Source organism: Hypomesus transpacificus, chromosome 11 (genome assembly GCF_021917145.1).
Source record: "Hypomesus transpacificus isolate Combined female chromosome 11, fHypTra1, whole genome shotgun sequence".
Lineage (NCBI taxonomy): Eukaryota > Metazoa > Chordata > Actinopteri > Osmeriformes > Osmeridae > Hypomesus > Hypomesus transpacificus.
This window is the reverse complement of record NC_061070.1, coordinates 9,788,018-9,804,441: the sequence shown is the minus strand read 5'-3', so window position 1 is coordinate 9,804,441 and position 16,424 is coordinate 9,788,018. Positions and strand designations below refer to the sequence as shown.

The window sequence follows — 16,424 nt, the reverse complement described above, 5'->3', positions numbered from 1 at the left end:
GAACATCTTTAAAGATTTGTAGTTTGCTAGTTCAAATCAATCCTCGGGCTCATCATGTTGGTCTTCATGCCACGCCACATATGGGTTAATTGTCCCTCTATCCCCATAGGTAGGTCAAGGTAGTTTCACTACTCGTAAAGCCTCATTGCTTGGGATGCATTTAAAACAAACTACGGTGCTTGGAACCTTGAATAAAGATTTGTTAATGACCCCATCTAGTGGCGCTTACACGCAGCGAGTACCACCGAAGAAGTAGAGATAGGCGGGGTTAACAGACGTCAATGAAAACATTGTCAAAATGGCAGCGTCCGGGAGCAACGTGGATGAAATTCGGAATAGAGTCATTTTACAAGAATTTGGTGTTCGGAATGTAAGTAGTTGGTCAATCTTCTTGTGTAAAGATCAACCTGTAACTGACTTTTTGGTTGATGATTGGGAAACGTACGGGTGGATAAGACTGCTAACTTGCATGGTTCAGTTAGGCTAGTTCAAGCTAGCCAACATAAACGTTGACCATACCGGTGGTATGCTAGTAGTTCACATGTGACGGATAGCTAGTTAACAGTTGAGCTTAAGGCTTAGCTAACTTTAGATTTGTTTTATGCAAATGCTTGCAGGTTCATACAACTGACTACCCCGGTAATTACCCGGGCTACGATGATGCATGGAATATGCAGAAATTCCAAAAGGTAACTTGTTATCGTTGGCCCTGTGTGTCGATGAATCTGTGAGACCGACATGTATTTTGCACATTAAAAAAAGAATTATGTTCAGGTGATTTATTTTGAAATGTCTTCTCTGAATCAATAATAATAAAAAAATGAAATCACCGTTCTTTGCAGAATTTCAGAATCAATATTGTGGAAATGGATGAGACAACCATGGAATTCGACATGGTGGGAATAGATGCCGCAATTGCAAATGCCTTCCGTAGGATAATGCTGGCTGAGGTGATTGTGTGCAAGATGATTGTGGCTGTATTAAAGTGGATGAAAGCAAGTTACACAACTTTGGCTACCAAAGACTGATTATCTTTCTTCTCTCAGGTTCCCACCATGGCAGTTGAAAAAGTGTATATCTACAACAACACATCTATTGTACAGGATGAGATTCTTGCACACAGACTAGGCCTCATCCCCATCAAAGCTGACCCTCGTTTGTTCGAGTACAGAAACATTGGTATATATCCCCCCCTCCCCCCTCTTTCTTAGTCTATGTCCAGTAATTCAGTGTAAGGTTTAAGAATGTCCAAAGGCTTAGTATTTTTTTTCCTGTCATTTTCTTTTCTCAGGGGAGGAAGGAGGGGAAGAAGAAGGCACAGAAATAGACACAATTCAACTCCAGCTGAAAATCAAATGCACTAGGAACCCTAGGGCCCCTAAAGACTCATCGGACCCCAAGGAGCTGTACCTAAACCATATGGGTAAATAAGGAGTCTTGCACCTCAATACAAATACATTTGCTCTCACTGTCTATACTTGACACATCACAAAGCCTGTAACTAACATTATAATGCAAAGATCGTATAAGTCCTTGATCAGAATCATAATGGGATTTATTTGCCATGAAAGTTTGCACAGGCAAGGAATTTGCTTTGGCAGGAAGGTGCATACAATAAACATAGGAACCTGAAATTGTTGAATACCCTTGAGTTGATGAATACCCTCATAGATACAGCTCAGTTTCAATCAATGTAGGATTTTGTGTTCCTGTGCACGGTCGCTCATTTGACCTCTCGTCTTTCTACTCAGTGTACTCCAAGGACATGACGTGGGTCCCGATTGGGAACCAGGCTGACGTGTTTGCCGATGCCAATATTGGCCCTGTCCACGGGGACATCCTGATAGCACAGCTCCGACCAGGACAGGAACTTGACATTGTCATGAGCTGTGTGAAGGGCATCGGTGAGATACGTTTCTGTCAACTCAGACACTGGGAATATTTATTAGTTGGATGGATTTCATATTTGGTTATGTATACTATATTTCAGACCTGTCAAATTTGAAGACTTCTCAAATAACTTAAAATAAATATTTTTAGTAAGTTTGTCTTACTATTCTGATAGGCTAGCTCTCGTGCTCCAATCCTACAGGTCAAGACCATGCAAAGTTCTCACCTGTTGCAACAGCCAGCTACAGGCTCCTCCCTGAGATCACTCTAATGGAAACTGTAGAGGGGGAGAAGGCAGAGAGGCTGAAGAGCTGTTTCTCACCTGGTGTAATTGAATTGGAAAACTGCAATGGTAAGAACTTAATGAAAATGATTTCCACAAGCTTTTCCTTCCATAATGACTCGTTATATCATTGATTGGGTTTATGATTGTGGTCTTCTGCCCTGCAGGAAAGGTTATTGATTGTGGTCTTCTGCCCTGCAGGAAAGGTTATTGATTGTGGTCTTCTGCCCTGCAGGAAAGGTTATTGATTGTGGTCTTCTGCCCTGCAGGAAAGGTTATTGCAAAAGTTGTGAACAGCCGTCCAGACACATGCAGTAGGGAGGTTCTCAGACATGATGACCTCAAGAATCTTGTAAAGCTGGCCAGAGTGCGGGACCATTTCATCTGTATGTTTGCCTGTGTATTTAATCATTTACCATCACTAATTCCACTCCTGTTGCAGCTAATACAGATACAATAAAGACATAGAAAGCACCACATAACACATCTCTTCAGTTGCGTGTTATCGTATTCAACATTGTGTTTAGTTTTACATAGATTTCCCTTGTTAAATTTTTCTTTTTCGCCCTTACAGTTTCTGTTGAGTCCACTGGCATCTTACCTCCAGATGTTGTGGTCACGGAGGCTGTCAAAGTTCTTATGAGTAAATGTCGGAGATTTCTCAATGAACTCGACTCAACAGAGGTGGATTGAAAGCATATTCAGTTGGACCAAATGCATGTTCATCATATTTCCTGAAAAAGAATGGAACATTGGGTTAATCTGGAGAGTGTCATGTAATGTGATTCAAACTGTTGGATTTGCTCAAATTAAATTGGTGGAATAGTGAGAATGCGTTCAATGCTGAAATGGAACTTGTACAGTAGTGTTTTTTATTCAGATTTGTTTGTCTGGTATCAAATTGTATCATTTGTCAAGTACAGTCATGAAAAATTATTTACCTGAGTTATGTTGCCAGAGATTGCTGCCGTAAATCTGGATGAACCTGCTCCAGATAATAATTAAAGCGTGTCATTGAAACTTACAACCTTGCTGTCTTCATCTATAGTATAATTTTTTCAGACCACTCCTAAATGTGTTCATATAACAGGGGTGGTCATTGTACATTTTGGAAGTACTACAATCATGGAAAGGAATTACGCCCCCCCCCCCCAAAAAAAAACACATTACGTCACTTCCCATTCTCTGGTTAGATGAAGATGGCGGCCGTTGTAGAGAGAGTTGAGGGAGGTGTAGGGTCCCTGGATTCCGACTGTGTTTCTCCGAGGTTGTCTACACCCCCACCCGATCAACCGCATCAGAACAATCCTCTACTTGGACTCCCTATTGTGGCTATTGAGACCATTCTGAATTTCTTGTCATACGACGAAATCAGTCTACTACGCTTGGTAAGAGAGAACAAAACAAACTGCAGCTGCCTATGCGGAGTCTACCAGCAGTAGCTAGCGCTAATTATTAAGCTAGCAAACACTATCTGATTGAGCTGAGGTCAAGCAATGAAAAACAATGCATTCGTTTTATTTTGCATGTGTATGATAACGTCTTGGTGTCCAAGTTCACTATACTGATGCAAACTATTATGACGGTTGCAATGGTTGCTACTCCTTTTTCTGGCATTGGCCTTTAAATCAACAACGCAGGAGGTGCTAGGCTGGCTGGTTAGCTAGCCAATGTTAGCTCATCGCAGGTTGCGTGCAGGGAAACCCCTCTACCAACAACTAGGGCCCATATATTGAGCAAGAACTATGTAACTAGGGAAAAGAAGAAACTATTGGCGAATCAATAATCAAAGGATAGATGGCAAGTTGAATTCCAAAACATCAGTCTTATAATATTAATGAAACAAACACGTGCAAAGTAACTAGGTGAAGGAGCTGGTCATAATATTTGCACAATTTACTGATCTAGCATTAAATGTGAACTTTATCTGAAGCTTTCTGAGCCAAGATGATCTTCATTAGTTGTACATTCATCTTTGTTTATTCAGCCACCCGACACTTATCGTAACTTTAGTGATTTCATAGTTTAGCACGTTTACTGGTCCTGTCGTATGCAGACCTTCATCCTAATAGTCCTTTTTACATTAAAAAATTAAATAAAGTTACATGCTTGTAAGGCATTATTCTTAAAGCCAGCAAACATGCACATAATCATACTTGTTTGTCCCTATTTCTTGCCAGGTATGCAAGCGTATGGACATGATCAACCAGCGCATGCTGAACCAAGGCTTCCTCAGGGTGGAACGCTACCACAGCTTGTGCCAGAGGCAGGTCAAAGCCCAGCTACCTAGGTTAGTGTCTACTACACTCAAGGTGGAATGGGAAACTTGTGGTTATCCCATAATAATTGATGTTCCTATGTAAGCATACACAAAACAAAATGCAATCGGGTAGAACATTTATTTGGCTAAATTAGTTGAAAACATCTGTACAATTGGAAGTGCTTTTCTCATAGTTACCTCAGAACAGTGGAAGATCTGCATTGTAGAAAGGTGTGTTGACACCAGTGCAAACATTAAACTCATGCCACTCAGCATTTTAAATCATTCTCACCCAAGTCAGCCTGTAATTTTACTCACCTTTACTGTAATTTTATCAATTATTTTTCATTCTCTTACTTAATGCCCGTGGGCTGTAGATCTGTCTTTTCTTGGTCAAAGCTGGACTGATGAGTGCATATAGAGGGCGCTAATGCACCGAGCCCATGTATATATGAAGCAGGTGAGCAAGGATACAGTGACTCACATGGTGTACTGAAAACTGACCCGTGTCTGTGATCTGAGAGAGCAAGCCAAACTAAACCAAAGCACATATCTACCATTGCATAATAGCACTTCTATGGCGCCAATGACGTTTTGCCCTTATATGTATACAAGGAAGGGCAAACTTTTATTAATATTTGGAATGTGTTTGGCCTGCGTGTAAATGTTCAGTGGGATTATTATTTGGTTGGTAGACGTGAATCAGAGCGAAGGAACCACTCATTGGCTCGTCACGCTGATATCCTAGCTGCTGTTGAAACACGCCTGTCCCTTCTCAACATGACCTTCATGAAATATGTGGACTCCAATCTTTGCTGCTTCATCCCTGGAAAGGTGAATACATCATTATGTTTATCCTCTAATGTAGACCTACAGGACAGAATGAATTTAAAACGAAATCTGTGTAAACAAGATGTATGCTGTTTGTGGAAAGGGAGTCCTTTTTTTAAATTCTCCAATTGTGTGTATTTGTGTGCGTTTTAGTTATTCTGCCACTAGATGGCACTCCTGCCCCAGAAATCTATTACTAGTTCACCGCTATCATGAATATGAGCCATAATGTTTATACTTGACTCACGACAAAGGAGTTTTCTTGCCTTGTTTTGATTAACACTGCAGTAGTTAATAAACCTAACCCCAAACAGTATATTTTTTAAATAAAACAATCACATTTTCCCTGACTGGCAAGTCCTTGCCATGTGATTAACCTCTGTGTGGGTGCCCTCCCTCCCCTCAGGTGATTGATGAGATTTACCGCGTGCTACGCTACGTCAACTCCACACGTGCTCCCCAGCGGGCTCATGAAGTCCTGCAAGAGCTGCGGGACATCTCCTCGATGGCCATGGAGTACTTTGATGAGAAGATCGTCCCCATTCTGAAGAAGAGGCTCCCCGGGGCAGACTTGTCTGGGCGCCTCATTGGATCTGCCCCAGGTTGCTAACTCAATGAACTCTAAAGATGGCCATGTTTTAAACGTTCATTTAGCAGATGCTGTTTTATACAAGGGGTTTAATTTGGATTTGTGGAAAGTGTGTTTGCACAGATTATTTTCTCATTTGATCTTTTCTGTTTTACGAAGTTTCCCATAGTACATGAAAGGTAAACCACACACTCTCTTCCTCCCATGCCCTTCTAGTGGCCGGCCCATCCACCTCCCTGACCACCATGTCTCTGCTGGCCAAGAACACGCCATCGCGCTCAGAGATGACCAAAGTGCAGCAGCAGGTGAAGGTGAATGGGGCGTCCATGACGGCCCTGCGGAGGGAGATGCAGGAGGTGCGTGTCAAGCAACTGGAGCAGCAGAAACAGCTGCAGGACCAGGAACAGAAGTTGCTGGAACAGACGCAGGTCATCGGAGAGCAGAATGCCCGGCTGGCGGAGCTGGAACACAAGCTCAGGGAACTGATGGACAGCGCCGTTGGAGGAGTCACGCCCAGCTCTGGGTCCAGGCCGGCCGTGGCCTCCACATCGGCCTCCTCTTCCGCCGGATCTCCCTCTTCCGGCACGGCAGTTGCGGCAACCACACCCGGTGCCATGGCCACAGCAACCAGCGTTTTGCCTGGGGCGGCGGAGGGTGACTGCAGCCCACCCTTTAAACGCACCAGGAAGAGTTCAGACCTACCACGGCAGTCAAAACGCCTGCGCTGCAAGAAATAAGGAGGCGCTTTTGTTTTGTTTTTCAGATGTGATAATTGCACCCCCTGCAAGTCAGTTCTATGTCAGGAGTAGCTCTAGTGTTAATTGCCCCCATGCCCTACTTCCACTATGAAGATGACTTCCTTCATAGAGGAACCAAACACAATGGGTGTGTTTTGGGGCAAAATGTTGCCATGGTATTTATTTGGGTACTGTGTTGCTCTCCATAGTTTAACCACTGACCCTAAAGCCGCTCTGAAATTTGCACATTAGGTGACAGGTTAGGCTTCATCACAATCATAGTTTGACTGAGTACTTAGCCACTTAAAGGTCAATACTGGCTCATAAAATAAAATTGATTCCCTTAAAGGGCATTAACTGCTAGTTTGAAGGGAGAGAGGGCAAAGACATGTCTTTGTGGCGTAGGTAAAAGTAATTCAAGGACCTTACTCGTGTAAAACTATTAAAAAAACAAAACATTTAGCTCTGACATTAAACGTCCTGTCTACAATACATGGTCCCCTATAAAGTAAAAATAACTGTCATATTTTTTTTGTTTTGTAAGGTTATTGCAAGGTGGGATGGCCTTTAACCTTCTGGTTTCTACCCATTTCTAGTGGTATGCTGTAGTCTTCATGCGTATTCATAGGATGGGATATATTTAAATCAACACTGCATATGGAATTATTAAATTGATCTCACCTGCTACCCAAGGAGTCCTTGCTACCTACATTTGGTGCATTATAGCATAAAATGTGGTTTTATGCTATAATGGTTTAGGAAAGTGATTTTAGTTATTCTACCGATCATGTCAGTGGAGAAATATTGTGCCTCTGTAACTATTGGAAGAGAAGGAGGGCCTTTTAAGGGATTCACATTGAGTACCCAGTTTTAACATGTATCACAGCTTCTACAGAGATCAAAATTAATTTCCTGTGACTAGCTTTTATCCAATGGTGCTAGAAATGACTAGACACATAGAGAACAGATAATTGATTCTATCTGTTAGATTGTTTTAAAGATGTGATACAGCTTCCTCATCTTTCTTTTTATCTACTTTGTTATCCTGTCTTCATAAACACAATGGCTAGAACTATATTATATACAACACAAGGTGTATCTCTAGACTCATGTTTGCCAAACAACAGATTTGCAACTACAGTAGAGTTAAAAGCACCTACAATTTCATGAAGCTTTCTAGGCAAGGAATTTGGAAAGGGTTAAAAGTGATTACGTTTGACAACAGACAAGCGCTGTTTCATTTATCTTGCACAAGAGCACCCTTCCATTGTCAAGCTCTCTGCACACACACTCGCCTTCTGAGGTTAGCTTGTGAGCCCATATTGTGGCTTGAAATTATTTTTGTTAAAAATGAACTTAACCACTCATAGCATGAAACCTTTGTGAGGCATACAGGGAAATGCAGTTCACTATTGGGTGGATGGACCGTGTATTTGAAACGCTTTGGGTAGGAAACGCAAGAATATGTTTTCTAGTGGCTTAAATTGAGACTGCGTCTCAGGCTAGAAATGACTGTATCGTTAAGTTCTTGTACATCAAATGTAGACAGGATTATTTCATGTATGTTTAAAGAAATCTTATGTTGTAAATTAGCCTGTTAGGGGCTAACTGTATGGTTTGTTGCACACATTACTATTACATTACAAATGTTAAAAATCAATCCAATTAAAAGAAGTTAACATATCCATACACCAGTGAGTATGTTAGTATGATTAATTTAAGCGTATTACAACAACATCCCCCAAAAAATGATTTAATCACATTCGGGTACCAACATGAAAATACCAAGAAAATATGTTCACCAAAAATGTCTAACTAGTTTTTGGTTTGAAACAATGTATTGATATTTATACGTCTCTTGGAAGCTTTATCAGAGTGATATGCAAAGTGTGTGGTAGCCTAATGCAAGGTTCTGAAAGTAGATTAGGGACACAGTTCAGGTAGTTGCATACAGTAGTGGTTAGTGCCTTGTAACAGTCTGTTTTACATAGGCAAATATGTGTTTTATTTAACCGTATAAAGTAGACCAATTAGTCTACAGGTCACTAGAAATAAGAGCTGTTTTTTTTACGAGTTAGAATTAGTCGTTTTATTTTGTCATATAACGTGGAATAGAACATCAAACATTTATTTACATGCATTTTACTAGCAGATTGTTTTATCCAAATTGAGGTTGGTAAAAGTTTGTTTTTCACTCGAAAAACATTTCTCCGTATTGTTCGAGTAAGCTACTATATAGATATTTTCATCGATCAAACACCATTGGTAGCAATCGAAAACAACAACAAAATATCAGTAACCCATGGGATGTGCTGCTTTATGGATAAGGAGGATTCATAGAAATAATTGTCTTCTAAAAATCCTGATATAGCCTAGTATAGGCTACTGGACAATTTCTACAGTCTGTTTCTACAAGGATATTAATCCCAGTAGTTCCCAGTAGTGCCAATTAAGGATGTAGCTGATTAAATCCTTAGTCTAATTTTAAAGGATAGCTCCAGTTATTTTGTTGGAGAACACACTCCTTTTGCATCACAATGAACATTCAGAACAAGATGCATCGCAACTTACTTGGGGCCACACGGGCACTTGGTGACAGACAACCTATTTTATTTACCTTTAAATACATTTACGAAGAGGGATTTGTGTTCCAGCTACGAAAATGGTTAAGTTGTGTTTGAATTTTTTCTGAAGAATAAATTCGTGATTGTACACAATTCCTATTTTCAACTACAAAGCAAGACCTTAGAAGGAGGCGCAAGCCCAAGTGGGCGGAGAAAGGTACTACTTCCACCGACAGAAGGGTATAGTTTGTTTTTTTCTAAGGAAGAGCCGGAGCCCGTTAGGTAACGAGGTTTCGTTGCATGTTCTTGAAAAACGTTTGATATATAATTTCAGAGACATTTCACGTCTCATAACGGAGAGAAGACATGGGGAACCGCGTCGCCCGTGAGGACTATGAATGGGTTTATACAGATCAGCCGCATGCCGACAGGAGGAAAGAAATATTGGGTGAGTCCGTGTGGCAAACATTTTTGTTTCCGTTACTGAAGCTATGGCTATCTCCGCATCCACTGTGCAACAAAACGTTAGCTCATCTTTTACAACGTTAGCACCTAGCTAACTCTCCCAACCAAGAACTGTTATATTCCGGACATGATTGAATATGTCCTGGATGAGTCAGCAAGCTAATCAGCGAGTGATTTTTGTATCAACCCAGCTAGACTAGCAACCTAGTTTATTGCGTCGTACTTAGCTTACACAACTTCTGAGAAAACAAATGTAATGGAACACTCCCAACAATTTGTAATGGAACACTTGAACAAACCAGGTTAGCTGGCCTACCTATATTATTGAAAACCCCGCAAAGTAAGTAGTTACAGCTAGGCAATTGTTTGACCCATACAACAGTAAACTAGCTAAATATAATAGCTGTGTGTATTTTACGGTGATGGGGAAACCGTTAGCCACCGACCTACTAGCTTACGCGGTAACGTTAGCTATCCAACTACAGTACTGTACATGTAATACATTGCAGCAACTGATAATTCAGCTACAGTCTGTAGCTGAATTATCAGTTGCTGCAATGCCAATGGCACGGTCTTTCATTCAATCTCAGACTGAGCCACAGCTTCAACACCTACGCTACGACTTTCCACAGACCGAGTAACTAAACCGATTGTATAGGCCGAGCTTTGGACCGGAGAGGGTGGTATTCAGTCGTACTAGCCTAATTGTAATGTCTACATAGTTTAACTAACTAGTTGATGAGTCTCATTGAGACTGACAAACAGTTGTAATGTACAGTCAAATTTAAATCAAGCAGCAAATAACTTTGAAGATACTCTGTAGACCAAAGAAAATTCCACGATTTACCGATAAAAAATATATATTAGTTTGCTAAATCTGAGAAATTAGGGAAACGGTTATCTGGATGCTGCAAATGGGAAGTGCACGTAACATGACATGAACATTAAGTCGGTGCGATGTAAAACGTTGAAGCTACCAAGTCCAAAAGTCCAAAGCTCAGGGAGCTAGCCTGTCTCTATCTTAAATATTTGAAGCATTCTGGTACTCGGCCAAAAGGTCTGGTGTATATAAAAAGCTGAAACCCATTAAGTTAAGTCCCATATGACTTCACTTTAGATCTTAATTACAAATCAAAATACATTTATTTAAAAGTAACAATAGGTTAGCATGTGTGCTTCTTGTTACCTTAATGTAGTTTTTCTAACGTTAACATAACAAGTACTTAAGTTAATTGTCCTATGGAGAGTCCTGCCATTGTACAGAGAATAAGGGCCTGATATTATAAAGAACTCATTGACAGCAGAAGCTTACCCAAACTTAATAATTAATGGCAACATGCTCTGCTGGCGCAAAGTTGTGTTTGTAGACATTAAGGTACTTTGCTGGTCTTGCGTATAGATACAAGTATTTAGTCCACTTTTTGGGCCTAATGTTAAGTGTAGGTAACTTGTTTTGTGTTTCAGAGCTTAGTAGGCCCTTGCTGCTAACTGAGATCACATGTCTCAGGCCTCACCCACCATACCAGCCCCCTTGCAGAACAATGTGTCTTTCACTTGGGGAAGAACTTTGCTGTGACTTGTTTCTAGTATATAAACAGTTATTACTCTGCAGGCTATTGACCCTACATTTCATGACCGTTTTTTTCTGTGTAGGCCTGAAGCACACTTTGAGGAATAAAATGTTCAAGTTCAAATACATTTTCTCAGGCGCAAACCTGACTATGACTACTGGTAGGGTTCTCGTAAGTAGTGATGGATAGCATACCAATACATTATACAATTATAGCCTACCTAGTTATGCCAAGCTCTCTCTTATATTAAGTAGCCTTCTGGGGTCTCTCTGAAAATACAGTTCATAGAAGTGGCCCGGGCAAGCAAGGTAAATAGACATTGCAGACTGCATATAATTGCCTCAGACATCTGTCAGCAAACTGATAAGCAGGGGAATAGTATGTAGTCTGCTGAACCACCGTCACCCTGCCTCTCATCACCAGACTTTCTTGTCCATGTCAGCAAGTATTATCACCTATCACAGTAAAACCAACTGGTCAAAGAGCATCGCAGAACGTTATGGTAAAATGGCTTTAAGATAATAAAGCCAACAGTCACTTAACATTGAGTACTGTTAAAGTTATTAAGGTTGTCCTAGTCATAAAGGGGTTCATAAGGTTACAGTAACGGTGTAGTCTACTGGAATCCCACAGTTCAATCCACACACCCGTTAGTTATACAACATTCAAGGTCAACTACACTTGACATATACCAAGCTTTCACTGAACCTTATCTCAATACTTTTAAGTCAAATGTCAAACTGATCATGTTTTGCCTTTGCTCAAAAGATGATAAATTACTTGCTTTAGATTACATTCTGTATCCCACTGATGAATACACAACAATAAAAGGTACTACCATCTGGTGGGTGTGTAGCAATTTTGCCACAGTTTATACTGCATTTCAGTTGTAGGCAGGCCTTATTTGCCTGCATCACTGCAAACTAATGTTTGTCTTACCACAATGCTGATATGCATTGTGGTATGTGTTTTATTTTTTTACTGTTGCCAAAGCCACATCATTTCCCTTATATTTACAAGGTAAATAAATATGCTGGCACTGCCTAGACCATGTGTAGAAATCTGACATCCCTAAATGTCAAACAAGACTGTAGAAACCAAGTTGGTTAGCTATATTTAACCAATGAAATTTCTTTCTCATGTCATCATTTACTTAGAATTGCATTAGGCCAAAGACATCTGTACTATACTGGTCAAAGGATGATTCTTAAAATGTTTATATGGTATGATGAATGATACCAAAAGATTGTTTGATTCTGTAGAAGTATGCCAATGAATCATTCCCATCCTGGTGACATTGTAGGTCAAATAAAATATTGTTAATTTCCTTATTTTATTTCAGTTTGTGGACCCTAACTACATGCATAGCATAGTAGACTATGAAGTGTACACATTTTTCAAAAATTATGTTATTTTCCCAACCTTAGTCTAAACATAATAGGCACACCATTATTGTTACTTAAAACATGTTTTCATGTTTGATGAAATGAAGAAATGTCAGACTACACCAACCAAACCTGCTTGTTTGTTTTTCAACAGCAAAGTATCCTGAAATCAAGACTCTAATGGGGCCAGACCCAAGACTCAAGTGGATTGTCTGCATGATGGTGGGCATTCAGTTTTTGGCATTCTACCTGGTTAAAGACCTGGACTGGAAATGGGTTATGTTCTGGACTTACGCCTTTGGCAGCTGCATCAATCACTCCATGACGCTAGCCATCCACGAGATCTCTCACAACACTGCGTTTGGCAACAACCGGGCGATGTGGAACCGCTACTTTGCCATGTTTGCCAACCTGCCCATCGGCCTGCCGTACTCGGCCTCCTTCAAGCGCTACCACCTCGACCACCACCGGTACCTGGGAGGGGACGGCGTGGACGTGGACATTCCTACCAACTTTGAAGGCTGGTTCTTCTGCACACGCTTCCGCAAGTTCATCTGGATCATCCTCCAGCCTCTGTTCTATGCCATCCGTCCCCTCTGCATCAACCCCAAACCCATCACCAGGTTGGAGCTGACCAACTTGGCTGTTCAGCTGGCCTTCAATGTCACCCTCTACTGGCTGTGGGGAGCCAAACCCGTTGTCTACATGCTGGCCGGCTCTTTGCTGGGGATGGGTCTGCACCCCATATCAGGTCATTTTATTGCTGAGCATTACATGTTCCTGAAGGGCCACGAGACCTACTCTTATTACGGTTCCCTCAATCTGCTCACCTTCAATGTGGGCTACCACAACGAGCACCATGACTTCCCCAGCATCCCAGGACGCAGACTTCCTCTGGTACGTAAACAGGTGGTGGTGGTGGGGAGAAGACATTAGGATGTTCATGTTATGGGTTGTGGAGGCGAGGCCTAGTTAGATTAAGTACAATGTAACTATTAACCTGACTGTCAACACAAAAGGTAAACAATATGTAGCCAAATACTTTTCTAGTCGGATCATTGTGGGGTATATAAAGCTTGTTATTCACATAATCGTGTTTTAATAGCACTTTCGTATAGTCATGCCAGCCTATTATGCAATCCGCCTGTAATAAAACGTACCTTAAAAAGTTATAAACTTTTTATAATCGAATTACAACAGCAATATGCCAACCATTTAAAAATGCAACTCGTAAAGATTAAAGTTTTTATTTTCCTTTTTCTGAAATTGACTGAAATGAACTTTTTTTTTTTTTGAAAGACCATATTTACAGAACCAATAGGTCCTATGGTCTTGCCTTACAAAGCCATTGAATAAATGTGGTCTTAAAAAATAATAATTAAAGAGCGAAAAGTGACGTAATTTTACAACCAGGGGTCTTACAGGGTTTAAGAGCACATGACCAAACCCAGCATGCAGACACTAAAACATGTCAATTTCAGAAAAAGGAAATACAAATCTTTTCATAAACGTTCTAAGAGTTGCATTTTTAAACGGTTGGCATATTGCTATTGTAATTGGAGAGCTAATAGTGACATTGTAATTTTGTAACCGGGTTTTACAGGGTTAAATCTTTTCTAAAGACATGTTTTAGATGGAAGGCTTCTTTAGCTTGCTACAGTAAGGTCACTGCTCAAAACAAACATTTATATTTAATTAATGAAAATGACAGATTGTTGTTTTGGAATACGCTGAACATGAATAACAGTCATGTTTGTTTACCCCCACTTGTAACACAGGTGAAGAAAATGGCCCCTGAATACTACGACGACCTGCCCCATTACACATCGTGGGTGAAGGTCCTATATGACTTCATTATGGACGACAAGCTCAGCCCTTACTCTCGAGTAAAGAGGGCCCTGAAAGGGGATGTCAAGCTGGAGTAAACTGCTCTTCTGTTTGTCTAGTAGAGCAAAACCCATGATCCTGACACAGGCTGAAATTCACCAGCCCAAAAATATTTTAAAGGCTTTGCATTTTTAATAACATTTTCTTAACATGCATTTTTTCATTTATTTTTTTATTTGACTTTTCAGGTGTGGGAGTTCAAGTTGTGACACACCGTTGTTAGAATGTTTTCGTTTTTCATAACCCCTTTATTTAATAAGAAAATAATACCTTCATGTTAGTGAATGAAGAAGGCTGTAACATTATCCTAGAAGCAGCCCTTACCGCTTGCATTCCAGCCATCTACTGTCGTCATGGTTAGGAGTTGGTTCGTTAAATAGTTTGCACTGTAATGTAGGCTAGTTGTTTGTATGTGCTTAAAAATAGGCTGGTGGAGTTTGATTCTATATTTGAAGTGACGTTTTATCTTGGGATAAATGACAAAATGAATTCAAATGTAAAGAATCTCTGCATGATTCTGCAAACGTTGTTTAATGAGACTCTAAGGTCACACTGTAGCATAGACCGAAATCATTGGTTGCTTTACGTAACAAGCAAATTCGATTTCATGGTTGATTGAATTTTTGGAAACCTACTGTACAATATTAAGTAACTACTTAATATTGGACATCACCTTATGGTCAAAGATCTAAAAACAATTGTGTACAATTGTTTTCTTGCAAAATTGTGTACTCCATGTAGTGTACTACATGATGTCACTCCTCACATTCTGTAGTTATTTTAGCTTACTTAGAGCTGAATGTTTGTTTATATTGAAGTTGCTAATTCTTCACTCGAACATCACTGATTTTATAAATACTCTAGTTCACGGGCAACAGTCAGTGCTCAAGATCTTTAAATGTGACAGCTAGTTGTTTCCTTGCATAATGACTAATCAAATAGTTTGTTTTACTAAAGTGGAGAAAAGAATGGAATTAGCAATGCCGTACAAATCAAGATCAAATGTTTTCTCTTTTTGAGTTTGTATCTAGACCAAATGTGGCCTTAAAGTGTGCAATGCATTTTTTACTTGTCAGACCAGTATGGAAATGCAAGACGGCCGAACTGTTAGCTGGGTGTCCACAAAAGCTGGTCAGTAGTCAGCTTCAGTGTGTTTCCTCATGGTTGTATAGAACAATTCATGGCTACTTGTAATATGAGAATTATCTTGACGCCCTTGTTTGTTTCTAACAGAAACCAAATCTAAGGCCAACTGAACTGCTACCAAATGTCTCTTTCCTCTAGTCCTGACCCGTGCCTAACACTCACCTTATTATGACGCCTGAATATTTCTGTGTCCTTTACATTTGCAAACCAGGAAGCACTGTGGGAGGAACCTGATATGGAGACAATAGAACTGCTTTCTTTGACAACATCCTCAATCTAAAGAGCAGGATAGAAAGGCTATAATCCACTATTATTTGTCACTTTAAAATGTCTTTTTCCAAGGGATGAAGACCTTGATGGTCATGCACCAGAGGTTGACTGGATGTGTTTTGTCACAGGGCCTCTGCAACAGGGGTCAGAAAGAAGCTGTGGGCTGTTGCAAATACATCAGTATTAAAATACAAGCTGAACATGCTGGAGAAAGTCTTAATTTGTTTTGTCCTCAGTCCAATTGGGCAAAAGAAAATGAATGCCTTCTGTTATTCTTGTCAAAATAAATCTTGTTTTAACCTGGACTATCAATGGCAGTAGACAAGGGAGGAGGCACAGTTCCACCCTCATATTGTAACCACTGCCTTTTGCTGTTACTGCACAAAATGAGTTATATTAAACCAATACTCAATATTTCTCTGGTACTGTTATCAATTTGCAGTGGATTCCACCAAATCACGCTTTTGTTTTTCATAGTTCCTTCAGTTATTAATATCAATTCACAGAAAAGGCAGTGGTATGCTAGTACACCATGAGTACCGTCAG

At 40.3% G+C, this 16,424-nt stretch overlaps 3 protein-coding genes across 3 annotated transcripts; all 3 read left to right on the top strand.

Moving 5' to 3' along the window:
• The first annotated feature begins 259 nt into the window (after positions 1–259).
• Positions 260–3,194, top strand: polr1c (RNA polymerase I and III subunit C). Its single transcript, XM_047029334.1, has 9 exons — positions 260–370; positions 618–689; positions 843–950; positions 1,047–1,179; positions 1,292–1,423; positions 1,752–1,904; positions 2,093–2,242; positions 2,443–2,559; positions 2,748–3,194. Exons 1-9 carry the CDS (start codon positions 299–301, stop codon positions 2,864–2,866), a joined length of 1,056 nt encoding a protein of 351 aa, XP_046885290.1. The 5' UTR covers positions 260–298; the 3' UTR covers positions 2,867–3,194.
• A 170-nt stretch (positions 3,195–3,364) lies between these two features.
• fbxo28 (F-box protein 28) lies at positions 3,365–8,279 on the top strand. Its single transcript, XM_047028812.1, has 5 exons — positions 3,365–3,561; positions 4,354–4,463; positions 5,129–5,267; positions 5,671–5,866; positions 6,070–8,279. Exons 1-5 carry the CDS (start codon positions 3,367–3,369, stop codon positions 6,588–6,590), a joined length of 1,161 nt encoding a protein of 386 aa, XP_046884768.1. The 5' UTR covers positions 3,365–3,366; the 3' UTR covers positions 6,591–8,279.
• A 1,099-nt stretch (positions 8,280–9,378) lies between these two features.
• Positions 9,379–16,294, top strand: degs1 (delta(4)-desaturase, sphingolipid 1). Its single transcript, XM_047028813.1, has 3 exons — positions 9,379–9,602; positions 12,730–13,472; positions 14,354–16,294. The coding sequence occupies exons 1-3, from the start codon at positions 9,521–9,523 to the stop codon at positions 14,498–14,500; spliced, it is 972 nt and encodes a 323-aa protein (XP_046884769.1). The 5' UTR covers positions 9,379–9,520; the 3' UTR covers positions 14,501–16,294.
• Positions 16,295–16,424: the final 130 nt, after the last annotated feature.

Bases quoted from the DNA above. Each gene is read 5' to 3' on its own strand.
- polr1c (XM_047029334.1), top strand. From the start codon at position 299: ATGGCAGCGTCCGGGAGCAACGTGGATGAAATTCGGAATAGAGTCATT. The intron at 690-842 runs GTAACTTGTTAT...CGTTCTTTGCAG, and splicing joins ATATGCAGAAATTCCAAAAG to AATTTCAGAATCAATATTGT. The intron at 951-1,046 runs GTGATTGTGTGC...TTCTTCTCTCAG, and splicing joins GTAGGATAATGCTGGCTGAG to GTTCCCACCATGGCAGTTGA.
- fbxo28 (XM_047028812.1), top strand. From the start codon at position 3,367: ATGAAGATGGCGGCCGTTGTAGAGAGAGTTGAGGGAGGTGTAGGGTCC. The intron at 3,562-4,353 runs GTAAGAGAGAAC...ATTTCTTGCCAG, and splicing joins AAATCAGTCTACTACGCTTG to GTATGCAAGCGTATGGACAT. The intron at 4,464-5,128 runs GTTAGTGTCTAC...TTTGGTTGGTAG, and splicing joins GTCAAAGCCCAGCTACCTAG to ACGTGAATCAGAGCGAAGGA.
- degs1 (XM_047028813.1), top strand. From the start codon at position 9,521: ATGGGGAACCGCGTCGCCCGTGAGGACTATGAATGGGTTTATACAGAT. The intron at 9,603-12,729 runs GTGAGTCCGTGT...GTTTTTCAACAG, and splicing joins CAGGAGGAAAGAAATATTGG to CAAAGTATCCTGAAATCAAG. The intron at 13,473-14,353 runs GTACGTAAACAG...CTTGTAACACAG, and splicing joins CAGGACGCAGACTTCCTCTG to GTGAAGAAAATGGCCCCTGA.